The sequence below is a fragment of the Podarcis vaucheri genome (genome assembly GCF_965113315.1).
Source record: "Podarcis vaucheri genome assembly, chromosome: 8".
Lineage (NCBI taxonomy): Eukaryota > Metazoa > Chordata > Lepidosauria > Squamata > Lacertidae > Podarcis > Podarcis vaucheri.
The window spans coordinates 26053813-26079754 of record NC_138766.1 but is presented as its reverse complement, the minus strand read 5'-3'; the positions used below and the strand labels follow the sequence as shown (position 1 = coordinate 26079754).

General features: G+C 44.9%; 1 protein-coding gene across 1 annotated transcript in view; it reads right to left on the bottom strand.

Annotated features, from left to right (window-relative positions):
• Nucleotides 1-3828: 3828 nt before the first annotated feature.
• The window catches only part of TNFRSF11A (TNF receptor superfamily member 11a), a 40389-nt gene continuing 18275 nt past the window's right edge, over nt 3829-25942 (bottom strand). Inside the window, exons 2-10 of the mRNA XM_082234412.1 lie at nt 25203-25284; nt 22449-22574; nt 20963-21106; nt 18998-19091; nt 18016-18104; nt 14739-14843; nt 11946-11998; nt 9990-10785; nt 3829-5753 (exon numbers count right to left, since the gene is read on the bottom strand). Of these exons, the coding sequence (XP_082090538.1) occupies nt 5359-5753; nt 9990-10785; nt 11946-11998; nt 14739-14843; nt 18016-18104; nt 18998-19091; nt 20963-21106; nt 22449-22574; nt 25203-25284 (1884 nt within the window). The 3' untranslated portion in view covers nt 3829-5358. The remainder of the gene's footprint in view (nt 5754-9989; nt 10786-11945; nt 11999-14738; nt 14844-18015; nt 18105-18997; nt 19092-20962; nt 21107-22448; nt 22575-25202; nt 25285-25942) is intronic.

Below are 25942 nucleotides of genomic sequence, written 5' to 3'. Positions count from 1 at the left end.
AGACTCACTTTTCCCCTCCTAAAAAGTGAGGGGAAATGTGTGTGCGTCTTATGGAGTGAATGCAGGCTGCGCAGCTATCCCAGAAGCCAGAACAGCAAGAGGGAATGCTGCTTTCACTGCGCAGCGATCCCTCTTGCTGTTCTGGCTTCTGAGATTCAGAATATTTTTTTTCTTGTTTTCCTCCTCCAAAAACTAGGTGCATCTTGTGGTCTGGTGCGTCTTATAAAGCGAAAAATACAGTAATTCTCTCCCACAAGGTGTAGTTGTTATTGTTGGCATCTGTCTGCCTTGGGAGACAATGGAGGATTGTGCTCAGTGCATAGCACCCGCTAATCTGGATGGCTTCAAAACAGGGTTAGGCAAAGAGGATTATAGTGGCTAATTTTCATGATGCCTATATGTTCCCTCCGGGATCCGAGGCAGTATGCTGGGAATCACAAGAGTGGAAAGTGCTGTTGTGCTTGCATTCTTATTTGTATATTTCCCATAAGCATCTGGTTGGCTGTGTTAGAACAGGATGGTGGACTAGGCAGGGGGAGGGCAATGCTTGCAGGTTTTGTTTATTACAACCAAGCAATATATAATACAAATTTTGTGAAATAAAATTTAAAAATAGATGGGTCTTTGGTTCAATCTAGCAGGGCTCTTCTTATGTTTACAGGGATTGGATGAGAAAATAAAGGTGATCCACTACTGTGCACCGTTCCTGCATCAAGTGGTAATTAAAACAACAACAACAACGTTTGCTTTTCTTCTGCTGCTGAGGAGTAGATGAGCTTATACCATCTGGTGTTAAAGACAGATGAGCGCTTAGGGCTGCCTTTCTGTTTTTACAGCCTTTTTCACAGAGATTTTTTTTCAGAGAGAGGTCTTAAGGCGTTTTTGTGCATGCAGTAAATGTGGACCAGGAACTTCTAAAAGAAAACCCATGCCAGCCTGTCTCAGCAAAGCAAATCAAAGCACTGCTTTGCATAACCACTGAGTTTGATGCTAAACAAATCCACCCACCCCCAATCCAGTTCCAAGCGCCTTCCATTTGTTAAAGCAAAAGATTGTAAAACTGAGCATTGTTTTCTGCACTGTGCTTTGTCTCAACCTTTCCCATAATGTTCAGATAGAGATCCCAATCTGAGCATCAATTGAGCCCAACTTCTTTGACGATGATAGTTTTTTTTAAAAGGGTGGGGTCTGTTTTTGAACACTTTTTAATTCCTTTTTTAACACAAAGTTTCAAAGATGCAAATTGAGAAAAATTATCAGCATCTTAGTGTGAATTTCTCTTCATATACACATTTTTGTATGCAGTCCTCCCCAATATATGCATTTTTACGAAATAGGCAGTTTGCGTGTTCTTTCCTGTAATATATGCAACTATACACAGACTTTAGCCCTAGTATATGTATTCTTGTGCCTGGAGCGTTGCATTGCAAAATTCGGATAAGCCTGAATTTCAAAGGATGGCTGTGTCTTGATTCACAGATTCTTTTAGAAAGTGAAAAGTAGGGAAGTAGGCTTTTAAATTCAAACCGAATTTAATTTCGCCCTGCCCCCCCCCCCACCCCTGGCATTTTACATCTGCTAAATTTAAAGATGGAGCATGAGAGGAGCTAACATTCAAAAGCAGCACTCCCATGTGCTTGGAAGTTTCATGTGGCACAGGTTTCCTGAGACAGAAAAAAATGTAGCGGCTGAGGCCCCATCTCTGCAGGTATCACTAGCTATTACTCGTTTCTGCCTCCATCCGTGTGAGAAATGCACAAGTTCATTGGAAAGATGAGGAACAGGGAAAGAAACTAGGTGGTGCTTACTTTTTTCCATTTTAGTGAAGAAGAAGACGAAGAAGAAGAAAGGACAATGTTTTTGGCCACATCATTGTTGTTGTTTAGTCGTTTAGTCGGGTCCGACTCTTCGTGACCCCATGGACCAGAGCACGCCAGGCACTTCTGGCTTCAAGAACACTGTCCAACCATCTCGTCCTCTGTCATCCCCTTCTCCTTGTGCCCTCAATCTTTCCCAACATCAGGGTCTTTTCCAGGGAGTCTTTTCTTCTCATGAGGTGGCCCAGAGTATTGGAGCCTCAGCTTCAGGATCTGTCCTTCCAGTGAACACTCAGGGCTGATTTACTTCAGAATGAATAGGTTTGATCTTCTTGCAGTCCATGGGACTCTCAAGAGTCTCCCCCAGAACCATAATTCAAAAGCATCAATTCTTAGAAAACTGAAAATCCTTAGAATTTCACCTTCTCTCCCCCCCCCAGAAGTCCCCAAATATACCGTCTCCATCTTTTGCAGGGAACAAGTAGGTCAACGAAAACACAGAGAGGCGATTCAGCATGCTTTTTGCGTCAGTGCCTCTGGCTGTTAACCAGAAGGTTGGCGGTTCAAGCCCCCCCCCCCCAGGGAGGATCCCTGCATTTCAGGGGGTGTTCTAGATGACCCTTGGTGTCCCTGCCAGCTCTGTGATTCTATGAAAACAGTATTATAAACTCCTCTTCTTGAAATGTTGTGAAGCAAGGCATAGTTTCCTCTCTAATAATTATTGATAGGCTAACCATTTTTCTTCACCCATCACCTCTTTTCTATGAAATGCTTCTTGTGTTGAGATCCGTAAGGGTCTCATCATATATAACCTAGGTTTTATCTCTCAAAATGATTTTTAAACTCCAAATATGACCTTGTCATGCCACAGATACCCATGCCCTCAGCAAGGCATATTTTCCTTCTTCAGTACCTAATGCCGCTGTCTCATATTCACATGAATAGGAGGGAGGGATGAAGAGAGGCCCATTCCCTCCCTCTTTTTAGGGCATTAAAGTGCATGGTGATGAGTCAGCTGCGTCAGCTGAGAAGAAGAAGGCCAGCAGAGGGCAATGTGAGTAGTCTTGTTAGCATTTTTGCTCCTGACTGATGAGAGTCTGCAATGGAAGGGTTTACTTTACGCAGCCGGTGGACCCAGTCATGGCAGAAAACTCTTCCTTCTCCCTGTTAAGGTCAGGGCGATTTGAGTCCTGTAATATGGGCAGTTCCTTTAGGCCTGTAGTTTGAAGTTCTTGCACAGCGACTTAAGAGGCTCCTCTGAATAATAGACCCTCCAAGTTTCCCCATTTCCCAGGGCCGATCCTGGATTTACATAAACCGTTCCGTAATCCGTTATTTACACAATCCCGTAATCTCCTGCTTAGGGCATCCCTGTTTTCATCGGTGAAATGTTGGAGGTTATGGAGTTATGTGACCCACAAGCCAAGGAGATAAGTAACTATACAACTTTTAGAAGACATCTGAAGGCAACCCTGTATAGGGAGGTTTTAAAATGTTTAATGTTTCATTATGTTTTTATATTTGTTGGAAGCCACCTGGTATAACAGGATAGTGGTGGGGATTTGATGAGTGTTGGGTGGTTTGCTAGCAGGTGAGGCTGTGCGTAAGGCTGCTGAGCAGCATGGCAAAGCTGTGTGTGTGTGTGTGTGTGTGTGTGTGTGTGTGTGTATCTGAAAGGAAGCAGGGATAATACCTGAAGGAGCATTTCCACACTCAACATTTAGCCTAGACACTGAGATCTAACTTCTGGCAGCTTCCTCACTGTGAGAAGTGAAGCTATAGGGAGCCAGGCACAGAGCCTTCTCAGTAGTGGCACCCGCCCTGTGGAACACCCTCCCATCAGATGTCAAGGAGATGACATCTTTAGGAGACATTTGAAGGCAGCTCTGTATAGGGAAGCCTTTTAATGTGCAATGTTTTATTATGTTTTATATATGTTGGAAGCCACCCAGAGTGGCTGGGGCAACCCACTCAGATGGGCAGAATATTAACAATAACAGCAACAACAACAATAATAATTACTATTATTATTATGGAACAGGACGTCACTATCTTGGAGGGTCTGAAATAAATCTCTTTTTATAAAATGTTTCCTCATTCTTGTTGATTGTTACTGGACCCAGCAACATGACACCCACAAGCATTCAGAAAAGAACTGGGGCAAGGAAAAGGCTAGTGGGAATTTAAAAACAACCAAGGATTGGGAAGAGGAGTCGAAGTCAAATGCAGCTGGTAGCCCCCTTCCTTGGTTATTTGGCGCCCCACCCATCAAACTTGAAGGAACAATATTAGCTACAAATAAACTATGGCTGACAGTCTGTGCTAAAACGATGTTTAAAATTTTAAAATTCAGAATCCGAGGCTATGCAGCAAATGGAATATTGAGCAGTGGAGCTGTTTTGGAGGAAAAAAAACCATTATGTTCTGCTCAAACAAACCAGTCTTCTCCAAGGCTGAGCTCATGGTACTGTAAGTTTGCACCAGAAACCAGCTGAACAGAGCAGTGATTGGCAGGAACCTGCAATAGCCCAAAGCCAACCAAGCCTAGACCCAGAGTAGCTCTTGCAAACCCCTTTAGAAACTGGATTTGCTTTTAAAAGACAAGGTGGTGAATGGACATTTAAATAAGAAAACCTGTCTGAAGCATGGGGACAACGAAACCAGTGGCGTCTTTTCCATAGCTAAGGTTAACCTCAAGCCTTAGCAAATGGGGAAAAAACATGACTCCTGTTTAAGAGACGGAAGGGTCTGTCAGTTGCAGTTCTCTGAGGTCATCATTTCTCCAGTCTTAAATTCAGTTCTCCACATTTATGCAGCAATTCGTGATTTTACAAAAAAACCCCTATAAAGATTCTTCAGCATTTTAGTGCAATCTCCTAATAAAGACATTTTTCTCTGCTGTTTTGACTAATCTGCCCATTTTTGCAATCTGTTTCTCCTGATATTGTGCATTTTTATATGCTTCCGCACAAAGGTATTTATTTCTATACATTTCCCCCGCTACGATATGCCATTTTGTAAACATTTGGTTGGAGAAATGAAGTGCACCATTTAGGTAAGTGCGGATTTTGAAAGACGGCTGTGTCTTGGTTCTCCTATTGTTCCGGAAAGTGCAAATTTGATGAATTCAACTTTAAAAGCAAACTGAACCGAATTTCTCCCTAACAGCCGGTCTACCGTTCTAACAAAATGCAAGACTAGAGAGGTTTGGCGAGATGTACAAGATGCTTAGGAGCTTATTTCCCGTGGCATTTGGGGATTTGGAACAGCAGCAATGCCTCTTGCGCCTGAATCCTGAAATATTCAGCTTGTTGTGAGAGACGTACCCTATAGCACCAAAGCGTACTGAAGTTTCCTGCTTCCTTTTATAGCAGAGGGATCGTCATTCAGAAAAGACCCTGCTTCTCATCTGTCAGCCGCAACGTTCTGACGGCGACAACGAATAGAAGATTGCTACCCAGGTGCTGTTTGCTAGAACACATTCAGTCATCGTGTCCTTTTGACCAAACGCCAGAAACCAGCAATTCAGGCCTTGGTTCCATCAGTGCAATGGTTGCTTTCCCTCCTCTTGCACGGGTGGTGAGGCCTCACTATAGAAAAGTTTCATGTTCTGACTCTCATGCGTCTCTTCTTGAGCTATAGGCCCAGCAGTTCTCTTGTACTCTCCCACAATGCTCGGCGGTTCACCACCCACACTGTGATATGAATTCATCTCAGCACATTTTTCCTTATATTGGCGAGCGTTGCCCGCAAAGGTCTCACAGCGGTCCAGATTTTCCTCTTGCACTGGGCTGCCCAGGCTGTCGTCACTCGATCCGGGAGACATAGACCCTTCTTGGGAATTCTGACTCACGTAGACGACGATGATTTCACCTTTGAAATTCATCACTTGCCCGCTTGAAATGAATGTAGAGTTGCCATTTCCAGTCACATTTCCTAGAGAGGGTGTTGGAACAGAAGGAGGAGAGAGAGAGACACATTTTCCCATTAATATATGGGCACTGTAAGGAATTTACAGTGCAGGAGTTTACAATCAGTCAAGATCCAAAGTAACAGATGCAGAAGGAGAATGCTATGGACAAGCCAATGCAGCTTGAGCTAAAATGCTGTTTTCATAAGGGAATACTCAAGTTTCTGGAAAACCTCTAATTCAGATGGCAACTGTACAGCTCCCGCAGATCAATGATAACAGCCTTTGCAACTGATACTGACAGAGTGTTTTACGCTGCACCAGAACAAGCAGCGACCTGTACTATTGAAACCAAAAATTTCCATTTAGTGTTGATCCATTAGACCAGATGTTTATATGGCAAGTGATAAGTTTAAAGGTCAGTGATAAATGTCTGATACAGAAAAAAAATCAAGAGGGAGGGGGAAGCTTTGGGCACCCCAGTCCTGGTTCAGAGGCTTCAGACTTCACTTTGTTTACTTAAGGCAGGGGTGGAAAAGCTGTGTTTTTTTCCAGATGTTATTGGACTACAACTCCCATCATCCTCAGCCAGCGTAATCTATGGTCAGTAATGATAGGAGCTATAGTCTGGTGACATCTGGTGCGCCACAGGGTTCCCACCCCTGATTTAGAGGAACAGAGGGGGCAGAGAGGCCACAGGTTCCTATGAGCCATGCTCCTGTACAGAGCATCTTTAAGATGCTAAGGATCATGGGAGATGTCAATCAAGTTTACCAGATGCATCACACATGTGTAGAGGGATCCAAGGTCAGGTCCCCAGAAGCCTGGATGCTTCATGCCACAAATGAGGTCCTTCCAGCTGTTCCTTTCTAGCCTTTGATAAGCAACACAAAAGTGGTAGAAGAACTAACTAAACGAATCTTGCACCAGACGTGAGCTACAGATTGCGGTACCTGATCAGAAATGAATCCATGGATAATTTCTGTCTCTAATAGTTAGGGTCAGAGTTTATGAAGAGATTTGTACTAAAGGTACAGGACCCATGGACGGTTAAGTCCAATCAAAGGCGACTATGGGGTTGTGGTGTTCATCTCGCTTTCAGGCCAAAGGAGCTGGCGTTTGTCCACAGACAGCTTTCTGGGTCATGTGGCCAGCATGACTAAAACGCTTCTGGCACAACAGGACACAGTGATGGAAACCAGAGTGCACGGAAATGCTGTTTACCTTCTCGTTGCAGTGGTGCCTATTTATCTACTCGCACTGGCTTGCTTTCGAACTGCTAGGTTGGCAGGAGCTGGAACAGAGCAACGGGAGCTCACTCCTTTGCGGGGATTTGAACCACCAGCAGGGCAAAATCTTTAAAGCTACAACCTCTGAAAGCAGTGGGACTTACTTCCAGGTAAATGTATGTTAACTGTTTTTGATCCTAGAACTCATTTTTAATCCATTGCATCACAGGATAACTGTCAAGGCATATAATGTTCCAAACTACGTTATGGTTGTTTTTCAAGAGTTCACATACAGAAGAAAAAAAACAACTGTGACTAATGCTTTCATCTGGTGAGCTGAAAATCTCAGTTTGTAATTAGCAAAGGGATTTTCTTTTTATTCCTTTTCCTCCACCACCACCATAACATTTGGCCTGCCAGCTAGCTAGCCAGGGCTGCAGAGTGCCAGAAAATGGGTGGAGAGACCACTGGCACCAGCATGTGACTGTGCTGGGTCTAGACCATTTCCAGAATCTCAGGAAAAAACAGAAGTTCCTGGCTCATTCATATCACCCTTAAATTAACTTCAAGATTAATAAGGAGGGCAAGCCTTACTCTAGGCTCCTCCAGACTGCCAGTGTTTTGTAGGAGGGATTCAAGTGTGTATCAGAACTTTAGATTTGCACCATTAAAGTGGATTAAAGGGCTATGTCGCCCTAGGGCAGGGGTCTGCAACCTTCAAGACAAAAAGAGCCACTTGGACTCGTTTCCGAAGAAAAAAAAACTGGGAGCCGCAAAACTCGTCATTATAAAAATAACTTTTTTGTCACTTTTTAAAATTATTTCTTTGTTTGACCCCTCAGAATTACTCCTCCTCATAGAAATAAACGTTAAATTAACAAGTTACCTTTTTGTGTGTGTGTGTTCTTCACTCTCAGAAAACAACACAATAACATAATCAGTTAAAATCATACATTGGTAAACTGCATAAAATCACAGATCTGGTCCTTGCTAGAACCACAAAATCATCAACCTGCACTATGGATACTCATGGGATTATAGGTGATTTACATAGGAACGACAATTAAACCCTCCAGCAATTCACAGATCTGGGCACTCAGAGAGGAAACCTATCATTTGATGGTGGCTTTGAATGGTTCTCTTGTAAAAATCATCAGAATCCTTAAGAATCTGTATCAGATCCATTTTTCCCCACTATGGCAACACTGAAAGACACCAAACCTTTGATTTGTACAGTTCAGTCAGTAAAGAAAAATACGATCTCTGATTTGATGAGAGTTGGGCAGGAACCTGCCCTGTGAAATAAAACTGCAGTTTCAATAGGATCCATTTTACTGGATCTGATGTGTGTTTGTGTGCATACGTGCATATATTCTCTCTCTGGCACTCCATTCTTGCTCTCTCTTGACCTTTATGGCATCCCAGATTGCTCTGCTTTCCCTCTCACCCTCCCCATTCCTCTTCCCTTTCTGTTTGGTTGTTCAGGTGCTGATCTCAGTCTTGAAAAGCACATTGCGCTGAAAAAGGAAGTGAGGCACTCTTCCCATTTCCTCTTTCCTCTTTATGTGCCTTTCAAAGCTCAGATCAGTAGCCTCGAAAAGCACATAATGGTGAAAGAGGAAGTGAGAAACATGTTGCTCTTTCCAACTTCCTCCTTTGCTCTACGTACCTTTTCAAGAGGAAAAATGGTAACGCACATATCTAAAGGGGCAGTGAGGTTGGCACAAAGGCTCTGGGGGTGCCAGGGGAAGTTCCCAAGGATGCCAATATGTTCATGGGCACAATGCTGGCCACTCCTGTTTTCAATTTTCTTTACACCAGAAAAGAGGAAGATTTTACCCTTCAGTCAAGGGACTGCTGGGGGGCAGGAATTCTAATAATAATGGTATGCAGGACTTTTATGGACAGGATCACTCCATACATTAATTCCCATTGCTCATCTGGAGTCTGCTTTCAAATGAATATTTTTTTTTTAAAAGAGTGTCTGTCTTAAATGGTCCCCCCAATTCATGATTCTTGTTTAGTTGCCGTAAATATGATCTGTGCAGAAAATTTTGAGAAACATTTGGGAGGAAAAACCAAGAGCAGATTAGCTGCCTGGGACCTAAGGGGATTTACTAATATTTGGATGTTACTTTCCAGTAGCCTACACATATTTCAAAGCTGCCCCTGTGTCCGTCATGAGTAAGAACGCAATGATGTCTTTGCCTGGTCACATTAAACATCTGTCTAGCCTGCCACATGTCTCCTACAGAGCTTTGAAAGTTGATGACCTAGGTAGGTACATGACAGAGATGACCACTGTGATGCCCTGGGATTCGGACTCGGATGCTGAACCTGAGGGAACCCCTCACAGGATTCCCCGCCTCCAGAACCAGCTGAGCCAGGGCTGGGGCATGAGCCTGAAGGGTCCTCACCTGTGCTGGATCCTCAGGTGCAGGCACCAGCTGAGTCTGCTCTGGCTCCTGAGGTGATGGAGGACCCATTGCCTGCAGGTGCTCCACTCTCAGCCCCGTCAGAGGAAGCTGAGGTTGCCTCTGGGTCCGGAAACCCTCCAGCCTCTCCTGAGCTGCAGAGGCTCAGGGCAGAGAGGCAGAGGGAACTAAGTTCCCGCAGGAGGAGTGCTCACCTCCAGGCCAGGAGAGGCGAGTCACCAGAGGATCAGGGCCACCCTATGCCTCGGGGCAGATAAAAGCCGGCCAGCCCCAGTCCCAAGTTGTAGGAGCAACATTGTTGGTTGCTAGTTCCTGCCTGAACCCTGACCCGCCCTGGCTCCCTGCTTGCTTGCCTGTTCCTGACTTCACCCGACTCCCTGCCCTGCACCCAGCTTCAGCTACTATGGACTGCCTCCACGTTGCACCTTGACCACGGACCGGACTTGGACCTCGCCTCTTGGGTAACCCACAGGACCAGCACAGCCACTTTCCTTTGTACACCTGATTTCACAGATGAGATTGAAATGCTGATGCTACATGATGCACACCCAGCCTAAAAATTGCCATGCAAGCAACAAGCATGTTGTTGTAGGCTTACCAGATGCTGCTGGGGGATCTGAAGTGCTGCCGTTTGACGACTCAGGAGCTCGTTTTGCATTATGGTCCTTTGTGCCGTTTCCGTCAGATGGATCACTTCTGACACCATTGTTGCTTGCCGAACCACACTGATCCACAGAGGGAGAGTCCAAGCAACAGGTGCACAGTGGAGAAGGCCCACTTTCTTTTAAAGAATGCATGGTGTTGCCAGCTTTGCTGGAAGATTCTCTGCAGGACACACAACAGGCAGCACACCTGACTATGCCTCGGTTATCGGCATCTCCCATGCTACTGCAGGCGGATTGATGAAAAGAGTTCTGCAGGCATTGGTGTGAGGGGGCATGAACAGGGTCCATTCCACATGAAGTGTCTGAGCAGCAGCAGTTTGCCGAGTCTATCAAACTCTCGGTCCCCGTGAAGCACTGACTCAAGCTGTCATTCTCTCCTACTTCCAGTGGCTCTGAGAACGGCGACACAGGCTTGCTTTCTGGTCTACTCAGTAAAGGAAAATAGCAAGGCCCCTGGGTCGTTCTGTCCGTATACTCGTCTTCTGTGGGTATCTGCCTAAACTGGTCATCTTCAGGCACAGCTGCGGGAGGCAGCGTTGGGAAATCGTCTCCCAATTCACAGCGGATTGCATCAGGGCTTGCTTTCCTATTCAGGATGTCTCCATGTGGGTAACATGCATCCTCCGAAAAAGAGTATTCGTCAAGGTCCAGCAAATATGTGCCCCCCAATAGCCGAAGTCCAGCCGGGCTTGCCACGCTTCTGTTTACAAATGTACCATGAGGAGAGTCCTGTGTAGAATCCAAAGGGAAAATGCACTAAAAAAATAGGAAGTTTTACAATGCAACCATAACTATTCTGGCCTCTCCTCTAACAGCTGAGGAGCCTTAACATGCGTCCTCAACTAGGGAGGGGGACAGGTTCTCTCGCCCAACACCAGGTAGGTGAATTCAGAGCAGTACAAAAGGACCTTCTCTGAATCTAAAGATATCTGTGCTTCCATAAACACTGAGGTCCTCAGCAAGCCTGCTGTTTTGGCCACATAAGCAGCAGCACGAAAACATTGGAAAGGAGCAGCAAAGCAGTACGAGATAACTACATTTGAACAAAGAAATACAACTTAAAATAAAGGTAAAGGGACCCCTGACCATTAGGTCCAGTCGTGACCGACTCTGGGGTTGTGGTGCTCATCTCGCTTTATTGGCCAAGGGAGCCGGCGTACAGCTTCTGGGTCATGTGGCCAGCATGACTAAGCAGCTTCTGGTGAACCAGAGCAGCGCATGGAAACGCCGTTTACCTTCCCACCGGAGTGGTACCTTTTTATCTACTTGCACTTTGACGTGCTTTCGAACTGCTAGGTTGGCAGGAGCAGGGACCGAGTAATGGGAGCTCACCCCGTTGCAGAGTTTCATAGAATCATAGAATCATAGAATCATAGAGTTGGAAGAGACCACAAGGGCCATCGAGTCCAACCCCCTGCCAAGCAGGAAACACCTGCACTGACCTTCTGATCGGCAAAGTCCTAGGCTCTGTGGTTTAACCCACAGCGCCACCCACGTCCCTGCAACTTAAAATAGATAGCATGTAATAATCGCTGGGTCACAGAGGTTTTGGACTGTGTATGGACTGTGAGCCCAAGGAACCATTGAAAAATCCACAGTAATAAGACTGTTAGCAATAGTGATCTTTTGCTTGTGTGGAAGCCTCAGAGCCGTTGCACAGGCTAATCTCTGACTATCCACGACTAAATGCCAGGCGACCCTCTTTGTGGTTCTTTGCTCCTTGCAATCTCGCCACCCCCCTCTTGCCCTTCCTTATGCGGCCTGGCAGCTACCAAATAGCTGCTGACAAACCTATGTCCTTAATTCACCACTTGGGTTCCCCAGCTGCCAAGGAAAGCAAAAGGGAGGCGGTGAAGCATAACACAGTATGTACAGCCTTAAGACTTCACCTTTGTCCCTTTCATTTGCTTGCACATGTCATTAGCCCAGTACTGTAGATTTGCTGGAGGGGAAAACAAAGAAAAGAATGAATTATATTTTTGCACGCTATAAGTGAGTCACAGATAGAACCACATACCCAAAAGCCAGCAATTCAAGCTGGTTTTGCTGAGATGCTTAACCCTTTAGCATGCCGGACTCCTACCAAGTTGGGGGGACAGACGGTTGTATCTGTGTCATTGACTCCAACCGTTTATTGATTTAACTATCACTTGAACGGTGTGGGAAGAGTCCAGGACCTCTCACACTCAGAGTTGCAGAAATGGAGGTACAGAGGGTACACATGTAGCAGAACCCATGCTAGCAGGGGCCACAGACTCTGAGCTTTCATTTAAAAAAAAAAGTTAAGTCAATCGTACATTTCTACAAAAAAAAAGGTTGTAAACCAAAACACAGAGACAGCATTAAGGCTTTGGGACTCGGCAGGTTACAGTACCGTTGCTACAGACACCAAATCACAGTTGCTAAGCCGTCAGAGGAAGAAATGTTGGCTTGTGGCATATATCTGCATTTTGCTTTTTCAGCCAGGAGCTCAGGTTTGTGTACATTATCTTCCCCTTCCCCATTTTATATTTTCAACAGCCCTGAGAGGTAGGCTAAGCTAAGTTAATATATGTACATACTGTAAGCAGAAGTTCTTGTCAATAGTTGGGTGGTGGTGGTGTAGGGGCCCCAATCCACATACAATGTACATGGGGAAATTCTGTTGGTATTCTTGCCCATACTATCACCAGTCTGTCTGTCTGTCTGTCTGTCTATCTATCTATCTATCTATCCTAACTAATATCAAGTCCAAGTACTTCAGCCCAAATTGACTGATAGACTGTCTAGTCAATATCTATCACAAGAGTTGGGCGCACATTAGGCAGCTGATTTCAGTAGACTGGTGCATTTAATACTGGTCAGTGTCCTTAATAGGTTAAACATTAAAAAAATTACAAGGGAGCAAGTATAGGGCTGGATCCAGACCCAGTTAATTTAAGTTTTTAAAATTAATGGGACTTAATAGTCCTGACTAACTCAAATATCATTGGATTTCAGTGGGTCTACTATGAGACTGACAATGTCTGGCTACAAGCCACAATATTCAATTCACTAAATTAAAGTGGGATGAAGTTGTTTAATTTTAAACCAACTTTTCTCAAAAACTGAAAAAAGTGTGTTAAAACAATCATTGCAAGCTCTCTCTCTCCCGCTCTCTCTCTCTCTCCAAATGGAATGTGTGTCTATTTGGACCATCTGTGCCAAAAATAGAACATTCTACATCCACTGTGTCTTTGTTCCATCTCATGTGCCATCCGCCTATGACTGACTTGTTAATGATCTAACTGGGTGCAAATGATTGGTTGGATCGTCTGTTGCAAGATATATCACATGAAATGACAAAGGAACAATTATATATAGCTCTGGGGAGACTTGAAAGACACACACACACAAAATCCATTAAAATAATCTCATTGGCTCCATTGAAAGAAATGGTGTTTCCATGAGTTATGTGCATTGCTTGGGGGCTAAGGTGCAAATGAGGGCATTTTCTGAGGATCAAGGTAGTAGCAACTTCTTGCTTCCTATGAAGAACAGAGTATCTGTTCACAACAATCCCTTAAGGTCTGCTATGTATATGTTTAATTATTGTCTAAATATTCTGCACCTTGAGTCTCAGATAGCAAAAAATTGCAAGAAAACAAGGTAAAATATCTGTAAAATGGGTCTCAAATGCTAACTGGCAGGTATAAAGAGGTTGAATCCAGACCATGACCTGACCGACATTTTTAAGAGTTCGTTATGCAGCAGGGGTCATTGTTATTTTCCAATCCACCCGAAGGATTCTTCCAGGAGCGTAGTACAAATTTACAGGGCTGGCCACAAAACCACTTTAACCAGTCTGACATGCTTTTAAGTTGACTCAGCAGCCGCACCCTCAAGTCACAACCCAGTAAAGTTGAAGCACTTGGATTTAAGCCTATTTTGTCAAACCAAAGTTCATGGAATCAAACCAGCTCAGATTTCAGCTCATGAATTATACACCAGTACGCAAGTTCCATGGAAGCTAATAGTCCTGATCCAGCAACTGCTATCAAATGCACAAGCTATGGTGCACAAAGGGAGCTCAAACATATATATTTTAAAAATTCCAGTAGCACCTTAGAGACCTGCTATGTTTGTTCTTGGTATAAGCTTTCGTGTGCATGCATACTTCTTCAGTTAAGGTCATCTCATTCTTCTCAGTGGAGGAAGCAGACCTACATGTACAAAGGAATGTACAGGCCAGTGTGCTCCCTCCTTAGAAATAGGCAGAGATGCTTGTGTGCATGGCAATTTCTTGTGTACAATTGAGTGCACACACTGCTCAGGATCTAGGATGAAAATTGTATGAGTAGCAGCTCTTACATAAAAGTGCCATTCCACAACTCCAGTTGATTTCATTGGGTTTACACAGGGTAACTTCCAGATGGATTGTGCCCATGGTGTATGAGCACATTTTGCATTCTGAGTATGTCTAAATAAATGGGTGGGATTTCATGTATGAGAGTTCTGTGTTTCAGATCCAAAACGTATTATTTGCGAAAGTTGCAACGTATTCGCTAAAACAAAAAGCACACTAAAGATCGGTTTAAAAGATTAATGTGGTGATTTATATACTAGCTTTTACAGAGGCAAATTAGGAGGCTGAAATAGGAAGTGCGCAGAGAACTCATGGCTTTCGCAACGGATAGGGAAAGACATAATTAAATGCTACATACCTGTCAGTGCTTTCCCTTTATTGCGATAGAGTATCACAAAGATGGCAATGCCAACCAAGGCAATGAGGAGTGGAATAATCAGTATATAAAATAATGTGTTGGTTTCTGAAAAAAAGGACAGATAGGTGTCAGAGCATTCTGTATATTCAGGTAGGAATATATTCCTGGAATTTGCCATTTTTGTTATTCAAAACATCCCTTTAAAGCACCAATTGTGTTATGAATGAAATCCAGCAACATGGAAGAATAACTGGAACATTTATTCCAATTATTCCTGTTAATTTCCATGGTCTTTCAGTGACCCAGTTCACATGGCAAAGTGTGAACACATGAGCATGCAGGTACAGTGGTACCTCGGGTTACAGACGCTTCAGGTTACAGACTCTGCTAACCCAGAAATAGTACCTCGGGTTAAGAACTTTGCTTCAGGATGAGAACAGAAATTGTGCTCCGGCGGCGCGGCGGCAGCGGGAGGCCCCATTAGCTAAAGTGGTGCTTCAAGTTAATAACCGTTTTAGGTTAAGAACGGACCTCTGGAACGAATTAAGTACTTAACCTGAGGTACCACTGTACTTGGAATTGCAGTTGCTTTCATCCCCCCATTCCTGCTGCTGCTGTGCTGCCCACAGCTAAACCATGGTTTGTCTTTGTCTTATGTTTGACCCCAGATTCATGGTTTGTCTCCCCAAGAGAAAGCCTGAGTGGTAAACCAAGAAATAGCATTGGCTATGGCTTGTGGTTTGTCTGGAGCCTTGATTAAGATGCAATGCTAAGCCAAACCATAGCTGAGCTCTGGGTAGCACAGCAGCACCACCAAGGGGAGAGCAACATAGTCATGATTTCTACAGCAGCCGTAATCCATGTTTTAAACGGTTGATGTCATATTATGTTTTCATATGTGCTGGAAGCTGGCCAGAGGAGCTGGAACAACCTAGCCAAATTGGCGGGGTATAAATAGTGCAATGATGATGATGATTGTCAGGGAACTGCCATCAGCTCAGAGGCTAGGGGTGGAAGAGCAGTTGTGTTACAGGGAGCCTCTGAAGATCGTGCAAAGTAGCTCTTCCTCCGGAGAGGAGGGAAGCCACACCTCCAGTGGGGAAGGGATGCAGGAGTTGGGGGATGCTAGAGAGAGCCGCAACACCGAGCCTGAGCAAAGCGGGGAGGGGGGGAGGCAGGTCCCCCTTTGCCCATGTCCTCTCTGCGCATTCGGTTTACGCGCAGTGAGGGGAGGTGTGGGATGGGGGTCAAAAGACTGCTATGCTGGGGAAAGTTTAAGGACTGCCCACTCCCAGATTCTGCTAGCGACTGAGCAGACATGGAATTGAGACGTTCTGCACTGTGAATGTTTTGCACAGATAATAAAGCCTTGAAAAGACCAGTGGGGGTCTTGCCTGTTCGCTCTCGAGCAACCACGCCAGCACACATAACAATGATGATGAATTTCCATCCCTTAAAAGCGTCTTACTAGAAGAATGATGGGAAACTAGTTGGGAGTCGGGGATGGAACTCTCTCTGAAGAGCCCTTTTGGGCCTACGGAAAGACCTGATCCCTGTCCTGCTTGTCTTTTCCCATCTGGCCTGGGAGGGTAGGGCCCTGACAATAATAATAATAATAATAATAATAATAATAATAATAATAATAATAATAATTTATTTATACCCTGCTCATCTGACTGTGCTTTCCCAGCCACTCTGGGTGGCTTCCAACAAAATATTAAAATACAGTAATGCATCAAACATTAAAAGCTTCCCTAAACAAGGGAACTGACTCCAGCTACAAAAGCTGAGGTTGCTAAAGAGCCAAATGCCTTGGCTGTTTCTTTCTGCAGATCCAGGACATTGAGCCTGAGCTTCCACAGCCACTGCCCTTCAAGAACCACCATTGGCAGCGACAGCAGCAGAAATGTTCTATGCTTATGATAACATTTTATTCTCTTGCTTACCATGCTGTTTAAAATGTGCATTTTATATCTGACTTCCTTTGGTAATGTTTTGTTTTGAAATGTTTTAGATCATTTTTTGGGGTAACTTTGCAGTGTTAAATGTGCATTCCGCAGTTGACCTCGTTTGCAATGTTTTATTCTGAAATCTTAAAGATAATATTTTAGTTTCCTGTTAATTATGTTGTTTTGAATGTATACTTTATATAAGACTTTCTTCAGTAATGCTTTATTCGAAATTGTTTTCTTTGATGTCTTAATGTGTTGTAAACTACTCTGAGGTTTTTTCTTAAAAATATAAAGCAGTATAGAAATGATAATAATAATAATAATAATAATAATAATAATGCATCTTTACATTTAGCTATGATTTGGCATGGCATTACATGTGAATAAGGACACTGGTTGTCATATTGGAAACTTCACTGGAAAGTGCACAGAGCACAGTTGAAAATTGCAGTTACTGTTTAGGGTCTGTGCAAAGCAAATTTTAGGTAAAGGTAAAGGGACCCAGTTGCAGACAACTCTGGGGTTGCGGCGCTCATCTCACTTTACTGGCTGAGGGAGCTGGCATACAGCTTCTGACTAAGCTTCTGGCGAACCAGAGCAGCACATGGAAACACCGTTTACCATCCCGCCAGAGCGGTACCTATTTATCTACTTGCACTGTGTGTTTTTGAACTGCTAGGTTGGCAGGAGCAGGGACCGAGCAATGGGAGCTCACCCCGTCGCAGGGATTCGAACTACCGACCTTCCGATCAGCAAGCCCTAGGCTCTGTGGTTTAAACAAATTTTAATCCTGGATAAATCCACTCTTGCATGAATCTTGTTTAATTATATTTGGAAAATAAAATATTAACCAATGAGATTAGCCTTTGGCCCATCAATTTTCATGTTGTGAAAATCTTGTTGAGGATAACATTTGATAAAGCCCTCAGGGTCTGAGGAACTTAAGCCTGCTCCCACTTAAGCCAAAATGAATGTCAACTTAAGTCCTACAAATAATACACAACTTTTCTTTAAACAATTTCAACCCTTTGTGGTCCCATCATTGTTGGTCTTGTTATGAGCTTTTTTGTATGTCTGAGCCCCCTTCTAATTCCTTGATCCAACACAGATTCAATTCCTGGAATAGCCAGGCTAGCTTGCTGGTGAGGTAATGGCCCTCTAAATTTGGGCCATTAAGGTAACAAAGGAAGTGGCTCATCATAAAGACACCACAGTCTCCCTGGCCCTTATTCCGAAGAAACACAAAACCTGGTTAAGTGCCTGAAGGCCCCCAGAATCTCACAACTGCTTGGAGGTGGCATGCAACAGTATATTTTTGCACTTACCGTCTTGTGGCTGCTTCAGTTGCTTCTTACAAACGACATCAGCCAGTCTGTTCCCAGGAATTTTTTCCTCAGTTCCTAGAGCTGTGCAGCTAAGGAAAGGAAGGAAGGAATATATTGACCCCTGTAATATACATCTAGGGTAAACAGAAACAGAGAATCATAGAACTGCAGACTTGGAAGAGACCGAGGGGGTAATCTATTCCAACCCTCTGCAATGCAGGAATCTTTTGGCCAATGTAAGGCTTGAAACCACAACCCTGAAATTATGATTGGAGAGGATGTCAGGAAACAGGGAATTATGTTCACATGTGGTGGGGCGGGGGTGTAAATATGTACAATTTTTTTTTTTTTTTGGCAAAGGGTGTTTAAGGAGATAACAGAAATCACTGGGTTAAAGCAGACCAAAACTCCAGAGGTAGAATTATTACCAATTTATGATAGGATGGAAGGTTTGCAGGCTACGAAGGGCTTGCTCACAAATTTATTGACAGCTGCACAAATTATTATTGCTAGGAAGTGGAAGGGCCAAGCAGTATATAAAATGGAAGAATGGTATAAAGAGGTGTGGGATATAGCTATTAATGATAAATTAACATGTGCCACTAAGGTAAGATGGGGAATATGCAGGAGGAATGGTTTTGAGGAGATATGGAGGGTGCTTGTAGACTTTATACTGTTAAAACGGAAAGGGGTCAGACCATCGCAAGAGGTGTTGAAATTTTGGGAGGTTGGATAGTTACAATGGAATGGTCTCGGTGGTGGGGTGCACATTTTCATTCTTATTCATTTATTTTTATTACTTTGCCAAAACAAAATAAATAAATAAAAAAGAATGTATAAAATGTAAATATATGTATAAAATATATATAAAAGAATGGAAAAGAATAAATTGTGAATCTCATGCTCATTTCATGAGATATTTGATATTTTTTAATTGATTTTTTTTACTATTATTTTACTGCTATAGATTCGTGGCACTTACTTGGTCCACGCTTTGCATGCATCAGTTGCGGAAGAGACGTTAGAGAAGGATCCTCCTGGGCATGGCATGCACACTGTGTCCTTATTTTGTTGTACTGTGGGAAACATAACCAGTAAAAGCACCGAGAATAGAGCATCACTTCATACATGAAGACCTGTTGCTAACAATCCTATTTTGCAAATCTTAGGAGCAGGCATTTCGTGCAAGCCAACGATGAAAACCATTGACGAAAAGGCTGAGGGACGGTGGGCTGCTTCCCACATGCTGCAGAAGCAAACCAACTTTTAGAAAATATAAATAAAAGCCAAGCTGTGCCCTTCGGTGGTAGCAAGACCTGAAACAGAAGCTGCAGCGAAACCTCTGGTTCTGCACAACAGGATTTGCTGTACTTGCATGCTTCAACATGGGATTGCAGCTATGATAGACAAACACAGTGGATTTTGAAGGCTTTGAAGCATCCACACATGTGTGTATGGAAACACACAAACCCTATCCACCATACACATAGCAGAGGGACAGAGGGATGTTTTTGCCTGGTGGCCCAGATCGTTAAATCCCGCACCAAATTTGATGGGTGGGCAGGACTACCCACCTGTTGTTTATCTCATGCCAAAGGTAAAGGTAAAGGGATCCCTGACCATTAGGTCCAGTTGTGGACAACTCTGGGGTTGCAGCGCTCATCTCGCTTTATTGGCTAAGGGAGCTGGAGTACAGCTTCCGGGTCATGTGGCCAGCATGACTAAGCTGCTTCTGACAAACCAGAGCAGTGCACGGAAATGCCGTTTACCTTCCTGCCGGAGCGGTACCTATTTATCTACTTGCACTGTGTGATTTCGAACTGCTAGGTGGGCAGGAGCAGGGACTGAGCAACGGGAACTCACCCCATCGCGGGGATTTGAACTGCCAACCTTCTGATCGGCAAGCCCTAGGCTCTGTGGTTTAACCCACAGCGCCACCCGCATCCCATCACATGCCAAACACACACCCAAACCAAAGAGGATTTACTTCCTCACACACCAGCTGATGGGCAGGGGTGGTGCTGCCCGTTCCTGCTTTCTGCAGAGTTTGGGTGTTTGAGGCAGCTTCCCTGTGGGAAATTCTCTAGTGCTGCCCCTGAACCAAGCAGGACTGAACTCCCCACGCATCCGCTGATGGACAGGAGGAGGTTCAATATTTCTCTCTGCAAGGATTCATGCTCTGTAGGGAAAGCAGACCTCTATCTGCCCCACACGTTAAATGACATGTGGTATCAGTGGAAAGGAGGGCAAGCGTGGTTTGGTGGAAATGGGCCGGTAGGCCATATTTAGCCCTCGAGACAGAGGTGCCACTCTAAGGTTACCAGACGTCCCCGTTTCCTGGGGACAGTCCCCGGATTTACGAATCAGCCCCCATACAAAATCCATTGAAGATGAAAAGTGTCCCCGGATTCATTGAAAAAAATCTGGTAACCTTATGCCACACTCTTGACATGGCGTAAAGTATGAGACAGGTGCCTCCCCATACAGTGGTACCTCGGGTTACATACGCTTCAGGTTACATACGCTTCAGGTTACAGACTCCGCTAACCCAGAAATAATACCTCGGGTTAAGAACTTTGCTGCAGGATGAGAACAGAAATTGTGCTCCGGTGGTGCAGCAGGAGGCCCCATTAGCTAAAGTGGTGCTTCAGGTTAAGAACAGTTCAGGTTAAGAACGGACCACTGGAACGAATTAAGTACTTAACCTGAGGTACCACTGTATAGCGAATTGATTTATACTTTTTAAAAAACGAGGAGGAGAGATGATGTGAGCAATTCAGGCCTCCTCTTGGAGTGCTTTCCCACGTGTCACCTGAAGCTGGGAGGGGATCAAGTGGATCACTAGCCCAGTGAGCATCTAAAACAGGCCACTGGCATTTGCAGAAGGCTCCATGCACAAACTGGACCAAAAGTTCCCAGGGTGGCTCAGCGAAATCAGAAATCTTACTGGGATGCTTGACTCCAGAGCCAGGGGGACATTTCTTGTTCCGCCGGCAGCAGTCGCAGTCTTCATTCCAGTGGTAGCCTGCTATGCAGGCACACTGCCGCTGGTTCGTGCTGTTTCCCGGGTTCACTTCTATCAAAGCTCTTCCTTCGAACAGAACAAAGTCGGGAAGCAGATGGAGGTTAATGTCGTGCCTTCACAGCTTCCTTCGGAGCCCTTAGCCTGACCTCGACCCCGAGAACCCCTTCCTGGTTGGCAAGAGTGGCTTACGCCGGACTGCAAATCACACTCCCTTGTGACTCCTGGTGGGATGCAGAAAGGGCACAACTGCCTGTTGTGCCCGTGAGTAAGGAACAGGGGAAACCCCAAACTCTGAATCAGCAGAGGAGGAAAATTCAGGGAAAGAAGTACAAATGTCAGGGGAGGGGAGTTAGTGCGGGGTGGGGTGTGTGGATAATCAGAAGGATGGTTGTGGGAGTTTAGCAGAACGCAGTTTGTTCATGGTCGGTTGCATAAGAGAAGTCCCCCCCAGAGTCCAAGTCCCAGTTTGGCACGCCATCTCTCAGCCTGCTGTGGGAGACTGTGGTGGTTGCCAATTAAGTTTCACGAGCAGGTTTAAAGGGGTGTTTGCATCCCTTCTCCACACACACACACACATTATCTTGCGCTCTCTCTCTCTCTCTCTCTCTCTCTCGTCTCCCTCTACCCTTCCAAAAGTCAGTTCCCTCACAGATTTTAAAGGGCCTACATGGTTAAGCACCACATATACCATACTGGCCTGAATATAAGCCTCACCCCCCCCCATTTGAACCGTGAAAAGTTAAAGTGCGGCTTAAATTCGCAACCTTACAAAAATGGGCTTTTACGATATCGCTGCTGAATCAGACATACAGTAAAACGGAATGGGTGTGAGTGCCTGCTGAATTTTAAAGGTGTCGCTTATATTCAGGTGCAGATTATATTCAGGCCAATACGGTAAGTAAACAAGGTGAGTCGTCTCTACAAGCTTTGGGTCTCTTTTCAGGACATGCTCAGAACCAACTGAGTTGGTGGTCCTTGGGGAAAGGTGCCCTCACCAGGGCCCCTTCCTGGCTGGGCTCCCTTCCTTCTTCTCAGTATCACTGGTGCCCATTAATCTTAGGGAAGTAGGAAGTTGCCTTATGCTAAGTCAGACCATAGCACCAACCAGTTCAGTATTGAAAACACGGATTGGCAGCAACTCTCCTGGGTTTCAGGTTGGGGACATTCCCAGTCCTACTTAGAGATTGCAGAGATCAGACCTAGAACCTTATGCATGCAAATTACATGCTCTACCACTGAACTATGGGCCTTTCAGTTTACAATCTAGTACGGTACAGTATGCTTAACTGTACGGCAAGGTAAGTAGCACCTACAGTTAACAATCTAGTATTCTTCTCCTACTAATATGATAACGCAAGTCAAGAACTCAGATCAGAGGCACAGCAATGCCTTAGCTACTTTCCCTTACCTTGGTCACATATTTTATGAAGCGAGCACTTTTCTTCTTCATTCCAGATGTCCATATACTCATTTGGGCCACAGGGCTGGCATATGGTCTCTGAAGTGCGAGTGCATTTGGCAGACATGTACTTTCCTTAACAGGGCAGGAGAAAAGGCTGGTTACACCTCAGGTTCTGCAATGCTGACAGGCTAGCACTAACAAAGGCTTTTAACTCTGGTGTGAGAATTATTTTCCTCTTCCAGGTTAAGGTATTGCTCATCAAAATACTGGAATGAGGGTTGTCAAAATCTATTTCGAAAGGACAGCTAAGTTCTACAGCCATGGTGACCCAGGTAGAACCTGCTGAATCAGGATCTGCCATTGACAGTATGGGGTCAATCATGAGTGGTCAACACGCACAAGTGGATTCTGCACGATCCACAGGGAGCCGTTTCCACAGAAGCAAATTTTTGCCGGTCACTTCTGAAGCTTACTGGCTTTGCGGATTCTATTATTATACAAATTCATAGACCGCTTCCCAGTGATAAGTCATCCAAGCTGTGTTTGATTTAAAAAACCAAAAACAAAGTAAAAACAGAAACACAAGCTCTAAAAACAATAGAATCAATTCAACAATCTCTTTAAAAAATCCATACTCATCAGAATGTCATTTAAAAATAGCACTTGATAATGTAAACTGATATATATTGTTGACTCTTGGGCTCTGTTTTGATGTCCTGGCTACTGAGCCAGCCCTGCCGTTAGGTAGACAGCAGCAGCTAGCTCAGGCAACAGTTGCTGGGGGAACGAGAGTCCTGGCATGGTGCCAGAGGACAAAACTGCACGTGCCTGTCCTATGCTCTCTAATCTAGCCTGCTGTCCTCAGTGGCAGAGAATGCGAGCTAAAGCTTTGCCAGTGTTGAAGTATGATTCGACTGCCAGTCCAATAATGGACCAATCTCCACTGTTCAACCAGTTAATTTCAACTCCCAGATATCAAGTTGCAACTTGTGGCTGATTTTTTTTGGTCCTGGTCTCTGATGTTCAAGAAGAACATGCCACTAAGTTTAGCGCAAATCAAGATGATGGTTTTACAAAACGGAAAGACCTGGTTAGCTGTGGGGACTTAGGCCTGTCATTTCCTGTGAACCACCCTGCGAGTACAGTGGTGCCTCGCAAGACGAAATTAATTCGTTCCGCAATTCTCTTCGTCTTGCGGTTTTTTCGTCTTGCAATGCACGGTTTCCCATAGGAATGCATTGAAAATCAATTAATGCGTTCCTAGGGAAACCGCCTTCAGACCAGGTCCGGGGACAGTCTGTCCCTGGACCTCTTCTGAAGGCTGGGGGGGGGACAAGGGCTTTTCTTCCCACCCCCAGCATTTTAAAAAACCCTGGGACAGCGGAGGACTTCTCCGCTGTCCGGGGCGATCTTAAAATGCTGGCGGGCGACATTTTAAAATCGCCCAGGGACAGCGGAGGACTTCTCCGCTGTCCGGGGCGATTTAAAAGCCCCTGGGAAGGCAGGCAGGGGGGACAAAGACTTTTGCCCCCCGCCAGCCTTCCTCTTCTGAAGGCTGGCGGGGGCGAAAGTCTTTGCTCCCCCCCGCCTGCCTTCAAAAGCTGTCCGGCCAAGGCTTCGCGGACCTCTCCGCCAGCAGCGGCAGCACTGCCGCTGCTGGCGGAGGGTTGCCAGCATGCCGAAGCCTGCGCGCGCTGACATCCGCGCTGCTGGCGGAGAGGTCCGCGAAGCCTGGGAGCGCTTCTTCCCCGCTTCCCCCGGACGTCTTTTGCAGCAAGGGGCTGCAGGGAGATCGCTATCTCCCCGCAGCCCCTTGCTTCAAAAGAGAAGACCCGCTGTCCCCGGGGCAAGCTTCGTTTTGTGAAGCAAGCCCATAGGGAAATTCGTCTTGCGAGGCAACTCAAAAACGAAAAAACCTTTCATTTTGCGAGTTTTTCGTCTCGCGAGGCGTTCGTCTTGCGGGGTACCACTGTATAGGGCAGTATAAAAACAAACAAACAACGAACCAATAAACAACAACAACAAAGAAACTGGCACCTTCCAAAGTTTTCTTGCATGCCACATAAACCTCAAAACTAAAAGCACTGGGAGGGACATTTTGTGTGAACAGGCGGCCATCTTGGTGGGACTATGGGGAACTCGGCTCCATCTCTTCACCTCTTCCTTTCTCCATCCCTCCATTCCTTTCACATCACAACCCACCTCCCTCCTCTCCTATTGCTCAGCTTTCAACATCCCCTTTCCTCACCACCTTTTCTGTTTCCTTTCTCTACCCGCTCTTTATTTTGCCAAGGGATGGAGGCTCTCAGCGCTACCATTCCTCTGAGAGATTTCTGGGCAGTTATGGGCACCTAAGGGGGAAATCCTGACACATGCATATGAGCCCAGCTTCATTCCACCCAAACAAAATTTCTGGGACAGGCATCAAAATGTAGTCTGTATTCTGTATCAAATGGGAGCACCCCTCAACAGAAACTAAAAAGGAGCATCTGACATGTTTTTCTTACACGAGTACTCAATTTTTTCATTTTTTTTGTGGGGGGGACAGCCACCTTAATACTAGGTCGGATCATCAGTCAATGCAGCTCATATTCTACACTGACTAGCAGTGCCACACAAACACACACTGGGGTTTCAGACAGGACAGGAGTCTTCCTCAGCTTCACCAGATTGAATCTGGGATCTTTTGCATGCAGAGCATGTGCTGAGAGATGGGCCCCTCCCCATTTCCTGGAAGAAGCACGTCCTAGGTATGCTTACCTGGCTCACATTTGGTGCAGCACCGCCCAGAATATTCATAATGCTGCTCGCTGCTACAGGGAGGGGTGATTTGTAAGGAGAGCTGGAGAACGGGGAAAGAGAGAAATTAGGACACCGTCAGTTAAAGCCCTCATAGTTATGAAATATTTCAAGGCAATCCCAAAGTTTCGTATCTGAATGTGGATTCAGTTGTCTGTGACTACGGTTGTGATGTTTCACAGTGATACCATCAGGCAGTAAGATTTAACCTGCCTGAAAAGTTAAGGAGAGGAAATAACAGCTCAAAACAAGCAAATAAATGAATAAAACTTCATTAACATAGAAAATATATCTACAATGTATTATTATTATTATATTATTATTATTATTATTATTATTATTATTATTATTATTATTATTATTATTATTATTATTTGTATGCCACCCGTCCTCTGTAGATCTCAGGGCAGTTCACAAGACCCACTGCTCATCTTCAGTCACTAAAACTGAGACATAATTAAGATCTTTCTACCGCTATGCAAGGGTGCTAACTTGAATAAAAGGGCTGGCACAGTGCAGCCACAGTGGCAGAGCCAAGTGTGTGGTGTTGGGAAGCCAGGAGAGCAGCCCTACCCAGCCCTACCCAGGCAGCTCTGATGGCCACTACTGGTGAATTGTCAGGAGTCCAGGTTCCCAGCTTGATAACACAATAAGCGTAGCTAATTAAAAAGGTGGATTTATTGCAAAAACAAACAGATAGC